The following is a 23,892-nucleotide window of genomic DNA, read 5'->3' as shown; positions in this document are numbered from 1 at the left end:
ACCACCAGAATAAACTGTTCCTTGCTACCCCTAGCTTTATTTTAACTCACACCTGTATGTCTACAAATTCTCTGGCCCCACACCCGCACTTCATCTATACAGCAGTTGGAAAAAGATCTCCGCTAAAGAGCCCCTCTTTGAGGTGTCGCCCGTTGGGTATTGCACCGCCGACCCAACTAGGAGCAGGCCCAAATGATGAAGCATGACACCTGCAAAGGTGTGTGAGGGCATTATATCCAACAAAATGGATGCCCAAGGGCAGATCTTCTATACCCTAACAACATCCTCCACATCACGTGACACGTATTTACCTCTTAACCCAGGAACGGCCCAGCACCTTTTTGTATTCTCTGTTCTCCGACTCTGCATACCCTCATCCTGGCTAGACCAAAATCCACCGGTTTTTACACAATGGAGGGCAAGATTACCAGCGACATGTAGCGTGGAGGTGGCTATATATAAAAACAAGGGGATTAATACAAAGAAAAGAGGTATGCTGATATGGGGTCCACTATTGCAGTGGATACAAGACCACACCTAGAGATGGAGTTTAATCTGTGGGTTTAAGATGCCTGTCAAATAACCCAGCGAGTATAACCCTAGATATTTATGTATTTACCGTTTCCCCACTCTGCGATATCTAAGTATTTTCTTTATGTATTCTCTTCTCTCTCTTTCACTTTTTTGTCGGACTATAAGCGAAACGATAACATAAAGTTTGTATGTATTAATTTGGTTTTCATGGTATGGAACAAAACCTTGGTCTTCGGGGGTGGGGGGGGGCAGGGGGGTGGCATGTGTATAATTGCTTAAAAAACTTGAATGAAAAGGTTTAAAAAGAGTGCCAACCCTGCCAAGGTCCACAATTCACTGTTTGATTTGAGTCCACTGTGATTAAAATGTATCCTGAATTTTTGTTTGAATACTTTCTTTATGATGTTTTGCACAAGTCATCAAGTCATACGGGAAGGCTGTGTTTCTTTTTTTGATTAACTGGCAAATGCTTCATTTAAACTGTATTAATGTTTGTTAAAATAGCTATTTCAAGCAAGAAGTAATTTTTATATTTCTCTTCCAGTCACGGACTCCAGTATTCCTCGAGAAAATATTTTAGGATGGAAAATAGAGCATCCTACCCTTTGTACAATGCTTATGCTCCAGCATATTATTCATGATGCCCTGGATTCTAGTGACCTCTTGAAATGACCTGAGTGTGTGCAATATGAAGAAAACATCTTCTCCCACCTTTTTTTTTATTCACTGTGTTTTTTTAAAAATCCAGAACAAACTGGAATTGATATTTCAATGGAAAAGACTAAAAAAAACTGAGGCGACTAAAGATAAAAACAAAGATGTGAAATATTTTATTTATTTCAGTATTTAAAATGGAAAAAAATCGTAAGTGCTAAGGTTGCACACTATTTTTGTTTTCTGCATTTTGCTTTGAAACAATACTCAATTTTGTGAAGACAAAGATACGTTTTTAAAAAGGCACTTATGTAAAATAAAGAATAATATTTACTAAAGGTTGCTTTTTTATTCAAAAAATAAAGATCAACTCTGCCTTGTTTGGAATTACAACAACTAATTAGTCTTTGTAGTAGCTTTTTATCCCAAAAATTGGATCTGGTAAGTAATAACTTTATCCACAATTTATTGTACATTTCAACACCGTATATCCTGTTATCAAATCATTAGAGGTAATTGTTGGGTAATGTGTGTAGAGCAGTTCTGTTGTGAAACGTATGAACAGTCACAGTGGAAAAATGAACTATCTTTAAATTTTCTGTAAAGTATCAGTCCAAGGCAATTTAGGCTGAATACATTTTTCAATAAAACATGACCAGAATTTCTTGTGAATCAGTGTGGCTTACTCTGAAATAGCCTTTATTCTAGTTTGTGATTTGTGCAGTGCTTTTTATTAAGCTATTGAGCTTTGGAGTGGCAAATATCCAGAAAGCGTTGCCAGCAATAGTTTATGTGCACACCCTCCTATTTTAGCCAATTACGCAAATGTATTGAAGTTCTGTTTAGAACTTTTTACATTCTTTCTTAGTTTTTCTGTTAAGCAAAGATACACTATTTTAAAACATATCAAAGATGGGGCTGATTTACAGTAGTTTGGAGACTAACTTATTGCATACAAAAGTTACTACTAAGTCTGGAATAAGACATGTACGGATATATGTGATTCATAGAAATGAAAAGCATGAGGGTAACTGCACCAAGTCCACAGCATAGACCTTTAACGTGGTCCAGTGCATATTGAAAATGTTATTATTTACTTTAACATACAAAATGCATGTTTTTTGTTAAGAAATAAGTCTTTTGGAAATGTGAATAAAATATTCCATGTTAGTTTTCTTAGATGATGTTAGATACAGGAATGCTTAATTGGGGGAAAGAAGATATTCGTTTCTGTTAGTTTTGAGCACTCCGTGAGATTATTTCCTTTTTGGGTGCAAAGCATCACTTATACTGCATATCCTTGGCAGGTCTATTAACACCTCCGACGCATGGCTGCTTTTTTACTCTAATTCCTGGGTTGAGTGTGAAAAGTTGTGTATATGGAGCACTTTCATTACACCTATAACTTGCAATTAGTGAATTACATATGTTGAGTGTTAGGAAATTGTACATCTACGTTAGACCTATATTGCGGTACAATTTGTCTTTATGTGGATCAGGCAATCTTGAAATGCATAACCCAAAATTAATTTATAAGCATGTGATTGTGTTCAAAACTAGTGGTAGGTGAATTATAGACCCTCTACAAATGTATGTTACTATAGTTCACGAGTGTATGATTTTGTAATGAAAATGCTAATTAATTTGACTCTATTTTACTATGAACATCAAAGTAAATTCTTTTTGACGAACAGGACTTCCAGGTACTGAATGACAGTTTCAGATTCTAAGTCAAAAGAGGCATCTGGGTTCTGAAATGTATTCGATTGGACAAACTTCCCTGAGTTAAAAATGTGATGTTTATTTTGCAACCTTTTATTAACAGCATGATACATTTTCCAAAGATTAGAGAATTAAAGTACATGCTTCTATGGCTAAGCACCAAAGGCTAGAAACTTTACACAAAGTACATTTTTAATTTAAATTGGGCACATACCATTATCGTGATTCCTATTTGCCTTCCATCAGAAATTATCCTGTTGAAAAAATTAACACCAAATTGTTTTTATCTGTTTTAATGTTGCTTTTACAAATAACTTGATTACACCGTTAAAAATACTGAAAGCCTAGACAAACCATGGACTTTTTCACTATCAATTATCAACACATTTGATTTAAAACTTTTAAAAGAATGTATTTCAGTATAGAATATTTGGATTCTGCATCTATGTTTTAACTTATACCCAACTAAATCTAAACACTAATGCAATCTAAAAACAGTTTTAATTTCAATGTATTCACATTCAATTATGATATTTCAACCGATCTGGCTTTCATGTACCAGTTATTTCTATTCTAATTGCCTGCATGTATTCTCATGTATGTAATTCCATTTTAAAGCCTATTTACACTTTATTCTTTTAATGCCTGTTTTTCCACCTTCTGTTGCGTTCTCCTGTATCCTGACCCTTACATAGACCTAGTTTACTGTTGTTTAGCTTGTGGCTTCTCTTCTATGTGAAGCATTCTGATAACTCGTTGGCCTGGTTTGTGCAATATAAAACTACACACAAATGTAATAGAGAAACTAGAACTTTACTCTGCTTATGAAAACATAAGCAAAACATAATACCAATTTAGCAATCAACCACTCCATACAATAAAGAAACCCACATCATCTATGTATAGGCACATTTATATATTGTGTATGAACTATTACTAAATGAGAGTACAAAATCTATCTGATTTAAAAAAAATCTTCTTCATGAAAAGGCAACAGCTAGCATGATGGAACACTCATTTGACTCATTACAGCATCACCCCAGTTTATATCAGATGTCAGAGGAATTAGCCAACATTTTAAATCATGCTCACACAATGTTGGTAGGAAGGATATAGGCTAAATCATTAGGAAATAAAAATTCATCAACACTGTAGCACAGATTGAAAGAGAAGAGGGAAAGTTACCAGAGGCAAGAGGCAAAAGATATTTATATACAATAGTTCTAAACCAAAAGCTTTGAAAGGTATTATTGCTTGACTGCATTTTATTTTAGGTTTGTCTAGTAAATACATACACACATGGAGTGGGTGTTGAGTCAGCACAGTGGAATCTGTGGTTGATCAACATTTGTAATAAGGGCTGGCCTTGAAACTGCAAACAAACAAATGATGCACTAAAACTTTGTGGTGGTGCTCACTTGTTGTATCTCCTGTTGGTGGCAGTGGCATACCTAGGATGCCAAGGCCAATGCGTCATGGAAGAAAAATGGGCACCAACTCCCTGGTTGAGTAGTAGGAGATATTTAATTGGGCAGTGGGTCTCTCACACCACTTGGACCTAGCGCCTCTACTGGACTTCGACTATAGAGGGGAAGTGTCATTCGGTAGCCCGGAGACTCATCAAGAGAGGAACCCTATATTGTGTTCTCTTATGACCTGAACTATGGAGATCAAGAATCTCCAGGCCCCAGGACAAGGACCACACCTTGGGTTTCACTGCAAACTCGATACAGCTCTCTACGCTTTGAGTGGGCACTGAAGATTTTTCCTTTGGGAATCAATCTCAAACACAACCTCCACCCAAGGGCGAAGAAGGACCCAGAGAGCCCATGCAGTGACCGGTCAGGTCTACCTCGAAGGAGGCCAGACAGCCCGCTCCAAACACTGTAATTGAGATCAGTGTCAAAAGAAACTCTTGGCGCCAGAAGAAATGAAATGAAATACCAAAATTTGTAAAGCGCACAGCTACCTCCGGAGAGGTGTCTCAGCACTGGGGGCCGACTGGAAGATTAAGCAGGCTATTACCCCGAGTCACAAGGTGCTGGCCCAACCGGCCGCCGGTGCCGGGGATCGAACTGTGAGCCCCTGTGTTCCGGCGTCAGCCGCCATGGCCGCTGCGCTACACCTCTTCGACTCTGAAAGTAGAAACTAAAGAGACCAGCCTTCCGCACCAAAGTTGACAGCGAATCCAAGCTCAATCTTGACTCCAACCAGAAAGAGGACCAGCGTAATATGAGGAAGAGGGTAGTCCACATCAACGCATTCACTAGGCATGTTGCGTGATCTCCCCCCGCCCCTTCCACCACACAGACACCCCACAAGAAATTAAAAAAGAGAAGGTAAGACACCATCCTCCCTCCCCACCACAGCTGGCCCTACCACATTCATTGCATTTGAATTTCAAGCAATACCTCTCCACGGATCCACTGTAGCTGTGTCACGACTCCAGGCCAAAACAACCAACAAGTTGATGCCTAGCACAATTATAGGGCTGTCTCTCATGATGACTCCTCCCTAGAACCATACACTGTTGGGGCTCCATCAGATGACAACTATATAATGCATTAATAGGGCCCAGCGCATGTGCCCATACATATGGAAGTAGGGGTGGGCTTCGTTGTAGATAAACTGCCTAAGACTGAGCATTCCATAGAGTTTCTGGCCAATACAGACAACTTTCAAAACAAGAAAAGTCGCCCCCAGGTTAGAGGAAAGGTTCAGGCCAGCACTTTAATACCCATACGTCAATCACCATCATGTAGTTCCAGACTTTTTTGTTGCTAACAGTGCATGGATGAGAGCCCTTCTGCAGGGTTCGGCAGACACTCCGCCTCCTTACATGGAGAGTAAGGGGATCAAAGCTGCAGTGAAACAAATCACTTTAAAGAAGGCATCTACACAATAAAACTTGCTAAATCATGGCATTAATCACAATGTGTCACTGCCATCACTTGAAGAACATGAAACCACTTCTGGGGTACCTTCTAGTGGTGCATTGTAAGAAATTGTGCTGTTAGTGGAGGCGGGTAATTATCCACCTCAAGTAATAATCACTATCCCTGTCAGGGTGAACCACACAAGTCACTAGATAAACCTGAGCTCAACTTCCTAGTAGCTATGGCACAAAGCAGACCAGATTAACTTAGAGGCAACGTGTAAGGTATTTATGCTGTAGTAAAACAGCAATAAAGTCAAGTGCAGAAAAAAAAATCCTCTAACAGGTCAGAATAATAGAGCATACTTTAATAAACAAAATTTCAAAGATACAATAAGGAGAACCAGAGGTATGGATTTTTTTTGTAATTTTGATGTAAAAAGCAAGAAAAAGCACATAGTGCAAATGATAGTGGTTGAGGTAGAAAAGGACCTAGGCTCAATTTGACATTGACTGTGATGGCGCGCGTGTCAGGTACACTAACCAGATTTGTCCAGGTCAAAGATTTAACCTTCTGACTTTAATACTTTAAGTCCCAAGGCACCACAGTAGTTCATATCTAAAGCACCCCACAACCTCATGGGAGACACGTAGAGACTCACAGACTGGCGAGTTTGTACTGATCAGGGCCATTTGCAGAAAAGACCACTTGGAGCTTGTATGCCTGTAGTTTGAGCAAAAGGGCAGCCTATCACCATTGAAGTGCACATATTTGTCCTGGGTATAAGAGAGTGAGAGCAGATCCAGCTCTCCAGGACTCTTAGGTTGCAGCAGGTTCAGTCCTCTTCTTAGCTTCTTTTTTCTGAAGTGGGTGCGTCGACGTGCCACATTTATTCCTGGCATGAGCTAGTAGGAAAGAAGGACCTTTTGGGACGCCCTAACTACTGGGGTCAAAGTTCATGGACCTAACCCTATCCACTTTGGGCATTTTCAAGATGGCAGTGTTCGGCCACAATAAACATGGGTTTGAGGACTGTGTGTGAGGGGTGTGTACTGTGGTAATCCTAGTGTCCTTCCACATCTAACACTAAAATTCAGTTTTAGTCAGTCCTTGCACTCTAATAAACTCAGAGACCCGAGTCTGTTTGCTGAAAGCTCTGCTTTGTTCTACCAGACGGTACATAAACATAAATTGTCTTGGCTTTCAGTTTCCCACCTTTGAACTGCATCCCAAGTGTTCTATGTAAACCCAGCAGGCCTTGGCAAATATGTTGTGTTACAGTTATATATAAAAGAGGTCCCTTGTTAATAGGGTTCGACTGGCTGGAGGGGACAAAAGAAGGACTGTTTCGAAGTGTCTACTAACATTTGACTGTGTCAGGAGAGGCTTCTTTGAAGTGCGCCCCAAGCGTCATATGAAAAACCCCTTACAAAAAGGGGGTGGTGATGAACAGAGTGTCTGAGTTAAACAGACCACTCTTACCCAGTCCAAAGATCAGGGCTTGATCCATCACCGTTATTTATCTCACTGCCCCATCCCAGCTCAGAACCTGGCTATGTGCAAATCAGTCTGTCCCTGGCCCAGTGCATCATGGGAACAGGGCAGACTAAACTACCAAGCCAATTCTTCACCAGAAAGGAGACAAGCTACCGGGGACCGGTTTCTGGCATTTCAGCCTTCTTCGGCCCGGCTTGCTTGAATCCTGATGGAGCAGTGAGAAAGGGACTCATGTCTGAGTATACCCTGCCACACCTATAGTGGCCAAAAACGATTTACAAAAAGGGGGTGGTGATGAACAGAGTGTCTGAGTTAAACAGACCACTCTTACCCAGTCCAAAGATCAGGGCTTGATCCATCACCGTTATTTATCTCACTGCCCCATCCCAGCTCAGAACCTGGCTATGTGCAAATCAGTCTGTCCCTGGCCCTGGCCCAGTGCATCCCAGTGTAAGAATTGGCTTTTGTAGTTTGGTTTGCCCTGTTCCCATCATGCACTGGGACAGGAACAGACTAATTTGCATACAGCCAGGTTCTGAAACTGGGATGGTGCAGTGAGCTAAAAAACGGTGTTGGATCTAGCCCTGATCTCTTGACTGGGTGAGAGCTTTCTGCTTAATTCAGAGACTCTGTCCCTCACCACCCCTTGTTGTAAATATTTTTGTCCACCCTAAGCGTGGAAGGGTATTCTCAGATGTGAGACCCTTGCTCATTGCACCATCAGGATTCAAGCAAACCGGGCCGAAGACGGCTGTAATGCCAGAAACCGGTCCCCGGGAGCTTGTTTCCTTCCCAGTGTAAGAATTGGCTTTTGTAGTTTGGTTTGCCCTGTTCCCATCATGCACTGGGACAGGAACAGACTAATTTGCATACAGCCAGGTTCTGAAACTGGGATGGTGCAGTGAGCTAAAAAACGGTGTTGGATCTAGCCCTGATCTCTTGACTGGGTGAGAGCTTTCTGCTTAATTCAGAGACTCTGTCCCTCACCACCCCTTGTTGTAAATATTTTTGTCCACCCTAAGCGTGGAAGGGTATTCTCAGATGTGAGACCCTTGCTCATTGCACCATCAGGATTCAAGCAAACCGGGCCGAAGACGGCTGTAATGCCAGAAACCGGTCCCCGGGAGCTTGTTTCCTTCCCAGTGTAAGAATTGGCTTTTGTAGTTTGGTTTGCCCTGTTCCCATCATGCACTGGGACAGGAACAGACTAATTTGCATACAGCCAGGTTCTGAAACTGGGATGGTGCAGTGAGCTAAAAAACGGTGTTGGATCTAGCCCTGATCTCTTGACTGGGTGAGAGCTTTCTGCTTAATTCAGAGACTCTGTCCCTCACCACCCCTTGTTGTAAATATTTTTGTCCACCCTAAGCGTGGAAGGGTATTCTCAGATGTGAGACCCTTGCTCATTGCACCATCAGGATTCAAGCAAACCGGGCCGAAGACGGCTGTAATGCCAGAAACCGGTCCCCGGGAGCTTGTTTCCTTCCCAGTGTAAGAATTGGCTTTTGTAGTTTGGTTTGCCCTGTTCCCATCATGCACTGGGACAGGAACAGACTAATTTGCATACAGCCAGGTTCTGAAACTGGGATGGTGCAGTGAGCTAAAAAACGGTGTTGGATCTAGCCCTGATCTCTTGACTGGGTGAGAGCTTTCTGCTTAATTCAGAGACTCTGTCCCTCACCACCCCTTGTTGTAAATATATGAAAAACCCCAGCAGACCTGTCAAGCAGGATGTGACATTCAAGTAGGACTTAACACTTCAATGATAAAGAGGATCCCTCCAGTCTACACTGGTCAGTAGTCAGGTTCAAAAGTATCTTCTCTGCTTATTGAGGTCAGCCTATGTTTGCTCCTCGGAGCAATTTCACAATTCATTCACACCTCTTTATTTGGTAATTGCTAGCTGGGAGATGTGGGAGAGCAAAATGTAGATTTAGCTCTCAGGGACATCAGTTAGAGCAAAGGTAACTTGCTCAAAGTTACTTTTCTCTAATATCCATAAAAGATCTGACCGCCATTAAATTAGATTCTCAATAACTATTAAAGGCCGTTGCTTAATTAATTTTCCAGCTAGTCCCATTCCTGAAATACAGTTTTAGTATTCAATGTATCGATCCCAGCCATCCATGCAACAGTCAATATTTGCTTTTACTGCCTTTTCACTAAGGACACATTCAACATTAAACCTTTGGATAATAAATCTTATTCAGAGGTAACCTATAAATATTTAAAAGGAGAGCTTTAGGTCCGTCAGTAGGGGTTGTTTTGAGAGGTCGAATTTGCAGTTTTAATCTGCACAGCCAGGCCGTAAAACATGTTCACATTGTCACTATAGTGGATGGCACAATGGGTGCTGCAGTCCACTTGTGACACTTAACGTTCATACCTTGGCTATATCTTGGTACCATATACTAGGTACTTACAAGTAAGTTAAAAATGCCACAGATGTATGCCAATTTCATCAAGTTGAAAGGGGGCGAACAGGCCCCTGACCTTTTGGTTAGCAGGTGTAAAGTGCACAGGGTTCTGTGGCCAAATAAATACAGGGTTCAGCAAAATGCAAAAAATATGAGGTCACCCAGCAGAAATTGCAAAAGTTCCAAAATGCATACAAAGAGGATAAAGGAAACTGTAGAAGGGAAGGTAACCTACAAAGGAAGCCTCCGGTGCACTCTTGATGCGGCAGAAAATGCCTTCAAGCAGTGCAAAACTAGCATCCTCTTATGATCTAATGCTTGGCATGACCCAGGTTCCATCCAAAAGGTCAGCAACACCTATTGGACTTCAGTTTGATGCATAACAACTATTTAGCCCTCAGTGGGATAAATGCTGGCAACAAAAATCTAAAATTTCATGGATACAGCAAAAGACTACCGGTGTCCTACAAAAGCAGTAAATAATGGTGTTTCTTCTCAAACCTGCGCAGCATCCAAAACACTGTCCACCACACCTATACATCAACTCCATATATAGCAGCCCTTTCAGAAATGCCAGTACCAGAGCAGATAAACCAGTACACTGGGGTTGGACATTTATGACAATACACTAGAGTCTTGCACCTTTGCCAATAAGCAGTGAGCCACCCTTCCTTCCGCCAACCACCCAACATATCTCTTCGTAAGACTGGGGTTATACTTCCCTCAGTGAGAGCAGATAATCTCCAATGAGAGCTCTTTTCCATCATTCCATGGCTACTATAGGGAAGTGAATAACTTGAAAGATCCAAGCGCACTCCTTTTTCAATACTGTTTGTGCCATTTTTTGACAATTTCAGATGTTCAGCGTGCACTCAATTAGCGGTCTGTCCTGGGACCACGTGGGTAAATACTAAACAAGATATTGAAGCGGGTAAGCCTCAGACTTGAGTGCACTGCAAATGCCCGATAGGCGTATTCAAAACTCCACAGATGTAGTCAAAATTTAGTCCTTTTATTATAGGTTTCTTCAACATATTTCTCAAGTCTGAGGCTTACCCGCTTCAATTTCTTGTTTACTATAGGGAAGTGCACACCACCCTTCCAGATCCATTACCGTGACAGAGCATCAGCAAGGTTCACTGCAGGCAACCCCCCCCCCCCCCCCCACCACCTACGAGCACCTAACCTAATACTACGTCCAACCATTTCGAAATGACCACAGCTCAAAGTGTGGGACAAATCCATGTCACAGTCTACAGGTACCGAAATCCTCTGGTTACTTTCGTTTGCAGGAGTAGTTAAATTTGTGTTTGGGAGGATAAAGGACATGTGAAACCAATCTTTTACAAAGCAATATTAATTGCTTTAAGTATAAAAAAGAAGAGCTTAGAAACTTACAGTGAGACTCCAACTTCAGATAGTTTTTTCCCGCCATCGGGCTCGGATGTGTTCCACACGTTCCAGTTCGGTATTATTACCAAATTATTTTTCGACGCGCAATCCATATCAAATTCTTTGGTATTGTCTCGATCGTGTTTCCGTTTTCGGCGCGCATCTCTACAAACTTCTACTTCGGTTCTGGTTGTCGAAATAGGCCTTCGGGCGCCGTCAGGCCTTCATGGCTCATGGAAAGGACTCCATTCAAAAAATTTCCTCAGTGTGGATCGAAGTTTCCACACGCTGAACTACATGAGGTGTATAACCTCTGCCTCTCACGTGAACAAAAGGCCAAAGACTGTCCGGCTTGTACCTCTCTCCGCTCCAAGAAAACCATCGGAGATCGTCGAGGTTGGAGAAGCATGGCTTGATCATCGACATTGATACCGGACGACATCTTCCAAGACTATATTTTCAACTCTTGAGAAATCCATGTTTCCACACCCTAAACAAATCTGGGTGTGTTCCTTCTTCATTTCTATCCTGTTTAGAGAGTTGCATCTACCATGGACTTAGTTAAATCTTAGACCGTATTCAGGGTGGTGATTTGTATGCCAAATGTGAATATACCTTTTGTTTGTGGCTGTTCGTACATTCAGTCCGAAATTCAGCTTCGATGTGCAAGTATCTTTGCCATTCGGTAAAGATGTCCATAGGACATTCCACCGTTTATAAATCCCTTAATTGAAATAGGGAAAGATCTTTACTAGATTAAAGCAGAATTAATGATCTGCCTTGAAACCGGGTTCCTATTCTGAATATTGTAGTTCTTATTTTGTAAGTCCAAAACCATATTCTGTTACTTTGGAGTTTAGGAAATAGGTGCTGGTGCTTTAAAAAATTAGAATAACTGTGCTATCCTTGGATTATTAGTAGACCACTGTACATTTGTGCTCACATACTTTCAGATGTTCTTGAGTAGCTATTCTAAGAAAGTTTTACACAACGGTATTCTGATTGTTAAAAATGTAACTGTTGATTTAGCAAAGTCCACAGTTTGTAACCTAGTGGGATATGCTGTGACAATCAAGAAACAACAATAGAACAAAAACACTTTATTTCAAGATGACAAAGGTCAGTGTGCATTTATGATCTATGCACATTTCAGAGACCAAATGTCCTCTCTGCTTGTAACTTCAGAGTTCTTTTCACTGACTACAAAAAGATCATAAACTATTGCAGAATGAAAAGAGCTGCAGACCTTCTCCCTAATTTGTCTTATTTTATTCCTGAACACGAGCTCTATTTTTGGAAAACGCTGGTAAGTTGCTTTTTGAGGGTTTACATATTGATAAAGGAATAATTGTTTGTATAGTACACCTGCTTTTCCTTTTTGCCATGTTTTGATTTATCTTCCAGAAGAAAGCTCAACAAATGCAACCTGAGAACCTCTAGCCCTGGTGCAACTCTGTTACTGTGTGCTTGACAAAGCAGGAATGGACAAGCAAGTAGACAGGGGGAAATAATACACTGATGCATTCTCTTTCCAAATAGACGTGTCCGATGCAGAGCTTTCCTCTGTTTTGGTTTATGGCTGATTTCGTTTCTCTGGGTGCTGAGACTAGCTGTGTTATTTGATTTATGTGCCCAACTTCAGCGATGCAGAGCTATTAAAAAATCTCCTGCCAAAAAAGAGCCACAAAATAAAGTATTTTTAAAAAGACAAACCCAGAACCAACTTTCTTTCATTTTCGGTGAAATTGTTAATTTGTGGGAACTACACGTAACCTGTGACTTGAAGTTGCAACCTTAACCCACATTCTATATTCAAATCAAATTTGACAATTGAGCAATACTTCCATTTCCATTCAAATTTTACTTGGGTTTTGTTAACGAGCTCTGAACATAACTGCTTTGCCTATTAAGCTGGTGGATGGGGAGGTAGAGTTTTCTACCCAGCAGCGAAAGGGTTAATGCCTGCTTTTCCTCTTTTGTCTTAATTAGTTGTGGTTCCTGTTGTGATGTATCTACATGTCCATGTGTTTCTGGATTGCTAACGTAGAGAGGAAATAAACAATGCGTCTCTGTTTTTCTCAGGTCACCCAACATGTTTGCAGTTCACAGCGAATATGACCGAAGCAGTCAAAACCTACCAGTGGCAATGCATTGAGTGCAAATCCTGCAGCCTCTGCGGGACATCCGAGAATGATGTGAGTATTAATTTATCCATATTTTGCGCCTCCTGGATGTGATATTTGATCAGTCTTCTATGTCTAAACTGGTAAGATTATAGGTAAGAACATTTCTGAAAGCACTACATTGCGCCGCCAAGACTTTTTCTGGTAGTATTATAAAGACTTGTAATTGATGACAAAAACATAAGTTGTGTGCATAGGTAGGTCATGTTTATTAAGCAGAAATTGTGCAGAAAGTCTGATAGCCATACACATGATTTTAGTGGTCCTTGTTTGCTGAGTGCGGATCATGTACAGTAACGATATAAGCGCTTGTGTCTCTTGATGTGGCCTTATTTCTCTCAACTCGGAAGCCCTATGATTGACCATGTTCTTTTACTTGCACATACACTTAAATTATAGTTTCTCTGTAAATATGCCATTGTTCCTGCATTTCTCAAATACTCCCAGGTTGGTTCTTAGAAATTCTTTCTTGAAAAGGTTAAGAACAGTAAGCATTGACCCCATTTGTTGGACATTGTAATAGCCCTACACACAGACTATAGGACATATCTGTATTGGTCTCAGACGCCAGCCGTGCCATAAAGGAAAGAAGAACAAAGACATTGATATCTTTGGAAAAGTTGCTTTAATCAAGCATACAATTGAGGCTTAAAGCAGTTGAGGACATCCAGTAATAACAAATTCAAATCCCTATTTTCCTGTACGTTGAAAATTTGACATTAACTGCTATAACACTCACAGTATTTTGTGCCATTGATCAGGGTTCACATTTTCTATTTAAACAAAAATAAATAGATGAAGAGCAGCTCCTTTGTATGGATCACCCTTCAACACCACTGATACGCCAAATCTGCACACCTCAAATGTCTGTTTTTCTAGCAGAGTTTATAAGCTTAGAATTAGCACAGTGCAATCTATGCCATAATACAAGGTGACAAAGCATATTGCCATTTTTACAGCAAAGTCCTTAAACATAGGATTAGCCACCGCCTTCCACGCTGAGCTGAAAAATGACAAAAGCCTTTTATCACTCCAGGGATAGTATTACCGCTTTGGACTGGAATGAGTAAACGCAACCCCTGACACATGTTTTGTTCAGAGAGGTGTAGCTTTGCCTAGGCTCAAGGGAGGACTCAGTATAAGTCAAGACCAAACTCTTTCAAGCTGCATAAATTATGCAAAAAAGGAAGCAGGGATCTCTGGGTAGTTCCTACGATAAGGTAGAGAGCTGCTCCATTATTTCAAGCACCCCACAGCACACTTACACTCACCGCAAATGTCTGTTTTCCTAGCAGACTTTTTAAGCATAGGATTAGCACAGTGCCATCCACGATGAAATAGACAGTTGCAGTCTCTTGCTATTTTACAGCCTAAAGACTTCCACCAAAATACATTTCTTGGCACAGGTGAAGCTGTACGGCCATTATAATCCGTATCGGCTGACTGTGGACAGAAAAGGCACACCATTACATATACTTTCATTGAAACCAAAATGCTAAAACTTTACAAGTCAATCTTTTGCAATTGCATTTATATTTTTCTCATTCCGAATATTTGTAGGTAAAAGGTTAAAAATTATAATTTGCAAAATAGTCAATTGTATCGTTTTACAATTATATTACTCTTCTACATGTTTGCAGTGTTCTACTCAAACTATCAGTTTAAAGGCATGAATCTCTTTGTCTGATATTCCTTTTACCATCTAAATCTTTGGGAAATTAGGATGCAGACCCATCCAAATTAAATTGAGGGAGAGGTTGCATATTTATTTTGAAGAGGGAGGTTTAACTTTTCCTGTGTCCATAAATGAAAGTCCAGCTGGCTCTTAACCCATTTAGAACCATTTGGGAAGACTGCACATTACAACTCGGACATCTTTAAATCGTCTAAGAACTGTAAGAATTGTATAACATGCAGATTTGTGAGGGTTGAATTGTTGTGGAACTAACCACAACACCCAGATAACATAATCAGTAAAATGCACATTTAATGTAACTAAAACTACACAAGTGTTTTTAAGATGTTTGAGCCTTGCAATCCACTCTCAACCGGCGAGCTACATTGAAAGGTAGGCAAACCAAGCAAAGCTCAAGCCCGGATCAAGCCCGATATCCGGCTCTGCCTTGGTCTTTGTCCCATGGGGACGGGCGGACTCACAAAGATCAGACCCAAGTAAGCCAGGCACTGCACCTCTCAGTCCATAATGCAGTTTTAATAAAGCAGAATTGCTGAAGCACAGTAGAAGATGTACCTAAACTAAAGATTTCAAAGTGGGTTTTTCTACTTGGAATGCTTCTACCAAAACTGAAGATCAAACATAGCGATATAACATGTCTGTTTGAAGCCGTGCTGCACTTCACATGTCTCTCCTGAAGAAATGTTACCCCAGGAGCAGCTTCGCTGGTGCACAATATGCCCCCTCCTGTCCCTACTAACCCACTTGACCAAATTGTGTGCTCCAAGGCACATAGTTTCACAATGTTTAATTTTCCTCAGCCATCCATTCTGAGCGCACTTTGAATTTAAATGAATCCAGTTCAGAATCTGTGCTAATCAAAAACCTCAATTGTACATGTTTCAATATAAAATAATCTTGCTTCGCATTTGATAACGGTGTAGGCCTTACTTGGTGAGAACATGACAAACCTACTCCTATGGCCCTGCCAATCTTTGTGGCATGGGGGTATTCCTGAATGCTTTATGTCTAGGAAACATTTTACATTTAATAAGTGCCATTTAGTTCAACGAAATAGCCATCTGCACTTAAAAAAACAGGCAGCAGTTACAGTTGTAGTATGTTAGATGAGTACTAATGTATTTTTATAAAGTCCATTGTACAAAAGTTCTATTTATCACTAATTTCTTTTCACTTTTGGTGATGTTGAGTGTACTGTCTGTACCCGGTGTTAAGTTGTACCTGCTGTTTTACACTTACCCTATTGAGAACAATTAAGTTTTGAGCCCATTTTTTGGATCCCAATATTTTTCAATACATGTCATTGGATTTGGATTATTTTCAATTGACCAGTTCATTTAAGTCCATTTTACAAAGAATTTAATGATGCTGGTTGCTAACTGTTTTTGAAGAAAGGATGAAGAGTTATAAGCTGTACTCCATTATCTATTATTTTACAGCAGTTTCCTGGGTTAAGTTACTTGCCAGAAATGTACAACCCAATTCAGAATTAAAGTGTGGATTAGTAATCCAGCCTGTAGTACAGGGGGAAGGTGATGTGTCTTAAAACTACGCCAGCACGAAAGAGTTCATAAGAGGAACCCTTAGGCTTACTGCATGGAGGTAGAACAGAGACCATAACCTGGGATGAACATCAGCTCCATTCTGGAAAGTAAGGAGCTACACAACGCTGATGTTGATGAGCGTTTAGTATTGTGATTAGTCTGACAACTTAATGTTAGCGAAAAAGCAGACCCAGAAATGGAATGTTGTGTCTGGAATAGCAGGCGAGCCGCTGGTTCCACTGCTGCTGCTCTAACACAGCAAGAGCCAATAAAAGTGCAGCCGACAGTGAAGTGTGAGAAACCAGGTCCCTAATGCAATCTGTAACCCACACGCTCAGTTTCTTCTCCCCTTCCATTCCATCTTCACTGCAGTGGTGTGGAGGGACAAGCCATATATCATCAAAAAAGCTTTCAGGCTGGCTCCTCTTGGTATGGATTGACCACGTTTTGAGTCTGGATTACAAATATTACTGTAGACTACTTGCATTGTACTTTACTCTCTTGTGACCCTGATTAATGGGATTGTATTAGCATGCAGAATTCTGTAGTCTGTGTGGTTTTTCCGAGCTGGTCTTAACTTTATAATCTCCTTCTTCTGATTTCAGGAAAAGCTGCTATTTTGTGATGATTGCGACCGTGGATACCACATGTATTGTCTGGACCCACCAATGTCTGAACCACCAGAAGGTAAAAGCATGGGCATCTATTCACCCTATGGAGGACCAGATGTTCTAAAATATTCAGATTCACTTTCCTGCTGTGATGATGCTTCTGCAGTTTTGTCAGTGAACTCTCTCTTCAAGTTTCTAGTCTGAGAATATGAGAATGGAACTGATGATTTAATATGATCGTGAACCACTGCGTATGTGACACCGGAGAAGCCTTAATTGAATGGCTATAATTTTAGAATAGAATATTTGTATCAGCCACGTTGACAGTTTACAAAATATTACATAATTTAAACACATATAAGAATTAAGTGGACATTGACAACAGTAAATGCTTGATGGATCTTAAATGAGTGTACCCAGATGGTATCTTTTTTTATACTGAGAATAGGTTGGTACAGAAGGTCTCTAAATCCCCAGCATCCTTTTCAAATGCTTTTGACCAATCGGAAAGGTCTCATGGAATGTACAGGTAGATAAGGTGCTCAAGCTCATAAATCAGTCTCTTCCAACCCTCCACAACCCACACATCTGTTCCAAGCTCGAAGAATTGCCCAGTCCTTTAACAAACAAGCATTTGTAATGCAATAGTTCTTGCATACACACGATTTTGAGCTATTGGCATGACAATGCCTTCTATTTATGTTTTGGCTTTTAAAACATAAATACAAGGCATTCTCATTTACAATGCCAATAGGCTGGAGGCAGGAGTCTGGGCCACCAAGCAGTAGACCAGATGTTAGCTTGTTTGCCTAGTATCCACATGGGACCTCTACAAGGCATAGAGAGGAGGACGTAGGGGAGGAGTTCTGTAGCCGAGAGGTGGCACACACAGGGTCCCTACTGGTGGAGGGGGTTCAGAAGGCACCCTGTTTCCAGAGAGGTGCAGGCTGGCGCAGACCGGGCAGCTCGATGGGCGTGGCAGAGGAGAGAGTGAAGAGTGAGTTTGTTGGAGGAGGGTGAGGGAGTGCACGCATAGAAGAGGGTGGAGGTGGGCGGAGCTGCTGCCTGACAGGACATTTAGTTTTCCTAAATCTGCAGAAATATCTGTAATATTGACAACAAATATCACGTAACAAAACGGTAAAGTCCTATAAGGAACATAGCGAACTTAGCCGTTTTCTATCATGACCAGCTTTTGCTTAAAAGCTATGTGGATTACCACAAGCAACCAGATCTGCCTTTCTCGCCACACTTCACAACGAAAGATTGCAGTTTAAAGTACATAATTAGACCTCCTTGTTAAAACAAACGAATGGCATAAAGGGTGTATTAAAGAAAATGTGACTGTAGACAAAGAAAGAGTGTTCAATTGTAGGGGCTAACGAAAAGCAAAACTAGCCAAACGAAGGCGGGTGAGGAAGTCATTTTAAGAAACGATCCTCCCTCTTCCCAATCCCTCCTTCTGCGGTTTTGCCAACGTCATCACTTCCAAACCCAGGTTTGTTCAAACTTCTAATAACTTATTCATACGCACACTTGTTGGTGTGCAGCCATTTGGAATTCACCCTATTATACAAAGCGGCTGCATTGCCCAGGAAGGAAGGAATGAAGGATGTCGACTTTTGAAATGCAATTAGATTGTACTGGGATTCTTCGAGGTATGAGAAATGCAGCTGGCTCTCAGTAATTCTCTCCAACAGGGATTGCAATCTGAGGGTTTGTTGTGGGTTAGTGCCCCTAGTGGTGTGGAACAGACGGTTTATCATAAAAGTCCAGTCCTTTTACATTGAGCTTCGTATCTGCATTTAAAAAGCATTAAGCGTTCATTCTGAGGAAGAAGAACCATTTGATTCTGACACACACAGACATACATTCTACATGTCCTCACACACCCCCTATATTCAGTTTCATTTCAGAGGACACCCCGTCAGGTGGTAAAGTGTCCCGTACTGTGGCAGGTCGCGCTGATTGACAGTAGCAATAGCAGTACGGGACGGACACGATCTGCAGAATAAAGTGCAGTTTCGTGTTGCTGCCCCTGCCGTACACATGACCTCTCGTCGTCCTCGGGCTGCTGGCTACAGGGGGTGCAGAACACATGTTTCTGGAGTGCTGTAAACACAAACACACAGATATCCGAAAAAGCTCAGATGTTTTTTTTTCTCCCTCTGAATGGAGGAAGCCGCAGTGTCTGGCCCCATAAGCTTTGTTACCGCCCTGGCTCCTTTTGGGACGGCCCATTCGGACTGGATCCTTTGCTGCACATCTTGTTTATATAAAACGCTTCCTTTAGATAAGAAAGTGCTTAACAACAGCCGTGAAGCAAACAAAGAAGCCTCATTTTCAATGGGAGGCCACCGTTTACCATAAACGATCACGCCATCCAATGAAAATGAGGGGCGGGGCTTCAAGTCCCCTTCTGAAATCTCATTAACAATATGTCTCGCAGAGCGAAAAGCGCATGCGCGCTGCAACGCTAGGCGAGACCAAAAAAACGAGGACCCCCTCAAAATGGTGAAGGAATGTCCCTCCAACATACATCTGGTCAAGCCTTACTATAATTTTTTGGCCTGTTACAATTAGATACCGTGGTTAAGCACATATTCTCCATCAGCCTCTTCCACGCATCCCTCTCAAGCATATATTTTGGCTAAGAAGCTGCTTGCTCATCAGCTCCTCAAGCTGTGCCATATATCTTCAAAAAAAGGCTGAAATACTTTCTTCACACGTCCCCCCTCTTTTGTAGAAACTTATGGAAGACCCACAAATGATGTGCAACTACTGACCTATTTCATTACTTCCGTTCCCTAGTAAGAATTGGAAAATTAAGTCAACTCCTGACCCAGCTCTCCACTTTCATAGATTCCAAAGATATCTTGGATGCTTGCCAAGTGGGCTTTTGTCTACATGGCTGTACTGAAGCTGGTCTATGCTGTTGCTGCTGGACAAACTCTTGTCCTTAGTGCAGTCTACAACACTGTCTCATACTTTTCTCTGCCAGAAAGGTCCCTCTGTTGGCATTTGAGGGAAAGCACAAAAGTGAGTCACTGGGTGCAAAAGTGATTTTACCACCTTTCTGTTCCCAACACAGATCACTAACATGTAGTCTTCCACATGGCTTAGCACTCAGCCCCAAATTATTTAATATTTACTTATCTCTCTTCGCTAACCAGATCCGGACCTTGGTTTATTATTAATGTATTATGGAGACAACACCTACATTGTTGTCTCTTATTTGGACATGTTGGCAATGCTTTGACGTGTGTCATCAACAGTAGCCCATTCAATGAGCAGGAATTTTTATAAATGAAATGACTAAACAGAGCTACTATTTTTTTGCTCTGCCTCGATCACCTGGAATCCCAATTGGTGCCCATCAGAACTTGTAGCAGCCCCAGCATCAAAGATGATTGCAAAAGAAATAGACGTAATTGTAAGTACAGCTTATCCAGTAGAAGGTGTGTTTAATATTACATAGCACTTTATAGCGAATTTGCACTAAAATGAAGATCTCTGATATCTTCTCTATAGGAACATTTCTCTTAAGAAACAAGAAAATCCTGGTACAAAATAGAAAATTTAATTTGGCTGCAACAGATCCACTTCATGATTAACATTGCCAGTTCAAACTCTTGAGACTCAAATCTAAGCACCCTAAAACAGAACATGTAACGATTTAAATTTGTTACTAACCCTTTTGTAGAAAATAGAGATTTCAAATCAAGACCCAAGTATCCTAAAGCAGAAGATGTAATGCTCTTAATCGGATATTAATCTTTTTGCACAATGTTTATGGTGACCCAGAATCCATTGCCAATTGAATTATTTGTAAATGTATATATGCACTGGCTTTTACTTAAGGACGAAAATTAAATTGATATTAGGTAAATGTTTTTTATGGCAATGTACTTTTATGATCTTAAAGTTTGAAATAAAGTTATAATAATACAGCTTTCTCTTTTGAGAAACAAATTAACACTATCAGATAGACCCTGTTTTGATTACTTGCACATGATTTGTAAAATTCTTATTCTCTGTCCGATGGATCACAACCATGCAATGGTACAGACATTAATTTTTATCATGCTTAGATTACGGCAACTCCCTTTACATGGTCTTCCCAGGAAATCCCAGAAACACCTTCAACTCATCCACAATCTCTCTGTTCAGTATCAGAGTCTGGAAGAGCCCTTTATTGGCTGCCTGAAAAACAATCCCCTTTGTACCGCAAGCAAGGACTGCTAGTTCTACAGACTAAAACCAGCCGGTATATTTCTCAATGAGCCCTGAGGTCAGCTCCTTCATTATCCATGTTCATGTGGGTACTAGAGACTTTTTTTTATTTGGCTCCAAAGTTGTGGAACTCTCTTCCCAATTCATCTTTGCTCAGAAGCTAATCAAAATTCCGTAAAGGCTGAAGACATTTCTCTTTTTATTGACTTGAGGTCAAAACATCCTCTTTTAGATAACTGTTGTGCTTCATAAATGCATATCAGCATCAGGGCTTTAGGTGACCAAAAGCACCTTCAGCTTGTTACTGGCTCCTGTGATCTGCATTCAATGTAAACTTCCTACTGTTCGAAAACAGTGGTAATTTATCTGGGATCTGTGTTTGTAACACTGTGCATTTGGCATAGTCCAGTTTAGCAGGAATAGAGGTGCCAACCACTGAAGCATGGAGGTCCATGTAGATTTATTGGTGGATTGTCTTGTTAGGCTGTGCGAATTATCTTCTATTCGCTACATAGCTGCTTTTTCATTTATTTCATATAGTGACTAAAGATTTAAACTAGCTAGTCAGTGGTTGGTTATGGAGAGACTTTGTGGACGGTGATTGGCTCCTAAGTTTTGTAGTGCCAAAGAAGTCTGCTTCGTCCCATTGAAGACACCAGGGCTCTCTAGCATCACTGGATGCAGAATTGAGCAGTGTATGGGACTTTCACTGCGTCAAGCATGGGCTGTTGTGATCTACGAGCAGGCTGCGCAATTGTGGTGTCTAAGGAGTAGTCAGAATAGATTTGAGATGGGACACAACAAGATGGAGAAACCTGGTGAACCTCTCTAGGTCCAACACAGATCCTTAACCTCAATCATTGTTCTTCCATTGAGATCAAAACCAGACAATCCGAGTGAGAAAAAAGAGACATCTTTGGTGTCCAAGATTATCTCCACACGGGGGATTTCCTACTGTAGGTTAAGCCATTGTTCGGTGTCTACGAGTAAGTGTAAGCACCCAAAGCAATATAAAAGTATTAGCACCTGTTTAACAAATTTGACTTTATCTAAAAACTTAAAGCAGCACCATGTGATTCATGTACAAGTTCACATTTATATACAGTAAATAATGGATGTGAGTGTCTTTATTGTACGTAAAGATACAGCGCTCAGATTTTTTGTTGTTTGACGCTTCCCACAAAATAATACGTTTTAAATTGTTGTTATGGTGAGAAAATGGACTGATTACAAACCAGGAGTGAACTGTTGAATGTGTGAGACCCGGATGGGAAATCCTTTGTGTGCTGTTTTAGACATTGCAAATGGGTGAAATTAATGCAAATGTCTCATCCTTTTGCAGGAAGTTGGAGTTGTCATTTGTGCCTTGACGACGAGCCAAACGAGAAAGCCACCACATTCGCTGAGACACCTTAAGTCTTCCACAGGTTTTGATACCGCCTTATGCTATGGACTTCGAACAAATGCTTCCTTCACAGTTTGAAAAAACAGGGATATGAAGAAGAAGCGGTGCAGTTATCAAGATTTCTCTATGCCTGGAATCAGAGGCATTTTGCTAGAAGATTTTTATTTTAATATCCAAAGTCATATCTCCGAACTTCCATTTATCTGTTCTTCAGCAATGTTGACTGTCCAGAAAAAGTAACAATTCCTAGCCAGTTTTGTGTTGTGTGTCATCGTGGACTCTGTCCACATTGTTATCTCTCAGTTATGGGACCTTCATTCTTAGAAGACAATGGAAAGTTCCAAATATGTGATTACTGCAAAGGATAGCAGTATGTCCTATTCTTTGATACTTTGTCTGGAGTCCCTTGGATGCTTGTTTTCTATGGCAAGTCAGCAGCAAGAAAATCAAAGAACAAGAGATGGACTTCTGGAAGTGTATGGGACCATGCATGCCATAGAACTGGATAATCTTTGTCCCGGAAGCCTTCACAAGACTGATCCGTTTACTATGTTCATTGTTTTTATGTTATGAGGTCAGAAATGGTAATGAGTGTTTTGTTTTTGTTAACAACACATGGTCATTTTTGCACATGTTTTGTATGTTTTGTTTGCCTGATAAATGTATCACAGATTTTTGGTTTCATTTGCAAGTCTAAACTACAATGACGTGATTTAAATTGTAGAGAAAAGACTAAATGGTATGATAATAAAGTAATATTTCATCTTGCATGTCCTAGTTGTGTTAATTTGCTCACCCACCAAGTATACAGCTTTCATTTGTGATGCATCGTTTGTAGCTCTTCCATGTAATGCGCTTGTTTACATATAGATTTTAGCTGAGAATACTCTTGCACCATAGCTTCTCCTCCATGCAGCAATTTGTGTTTCTAAAAATCTGTCCTTAACTGTACACTTCCAACTTCCTTTTTATGTCTCGCCTATGCAGCGCTTGCACTGTCTCTTCGAGACATGCTGTATTCAGTATATGTTTTTAACAAGGAAGGGTTGGGGCCTAAATTACACCCGGACTCTGCCTCTTCAATAATTGCAAACAACAAGAGGCCAGGGGGCATATTATTTAAATGAA

The 23,892-nt window shown here is 40.8% G+C and overlaps 1 protein-coding gene across 13 annotated transcripts in view; it reads left to right on the top strand.

Annotated features, from left to right (window-relative positions):
• DPF3 (double PHD fingers 3) overlaps window positions 1-23,533 on the top strand; it is a 414,904-nt gene extending 391,371 nt beyond the window's left edge. For 7 of the 13 annotated variants that reach the window (XM_086937070.1, XM_086937067.1, XM_086937065.1 and 4 more), the window contains 3 exons: window positions 13,175-13,287; window positions 17,121-17,202; window positions 22,702-23,532. In XM_086937070.1, the coding sequence (XP_086793196.1) occupies window positions 13,175-13,287; window positions 17,121-17,202; window positions 22,702-22,775 (269 nt within the window). In that variant the 3' untranslated portion in view covers window positions 22,776-23,532. Of the gene's footprint in view, window positions 1-1,078; window positions 1,858-13,174; window positions 13,288-17,120; window positions 17,203-22,701 lie in introns of those variants that run through there. The other 6 variants (XR_015299878.1, XR_015299876.1, XR_015299877.1 and 3 more) reach the window with 2 other exon arrangements.
• The last annotated feature ends 359 nt before the right edge of the window (window positions 23,534-23,892 follow it).

The sequence above is a fragment of the Lissotriton vulgaris genome, chromosome 9 (genome assembly GCF_964263255.1).
Source record: "Lissotriton vulgaris chromosome 9, aLisVul1.2, whole genome shotgun sequence".
Lineage (NCBI taxonomy): Eukaryota > Metazoa > Chordata > Amphibia > Caudata > Salamandridae > Lissotriton > Lissotriton vulgaris.
This window is presented reverse-complemented; position numbering and strand designations above follow the sequence as displayed.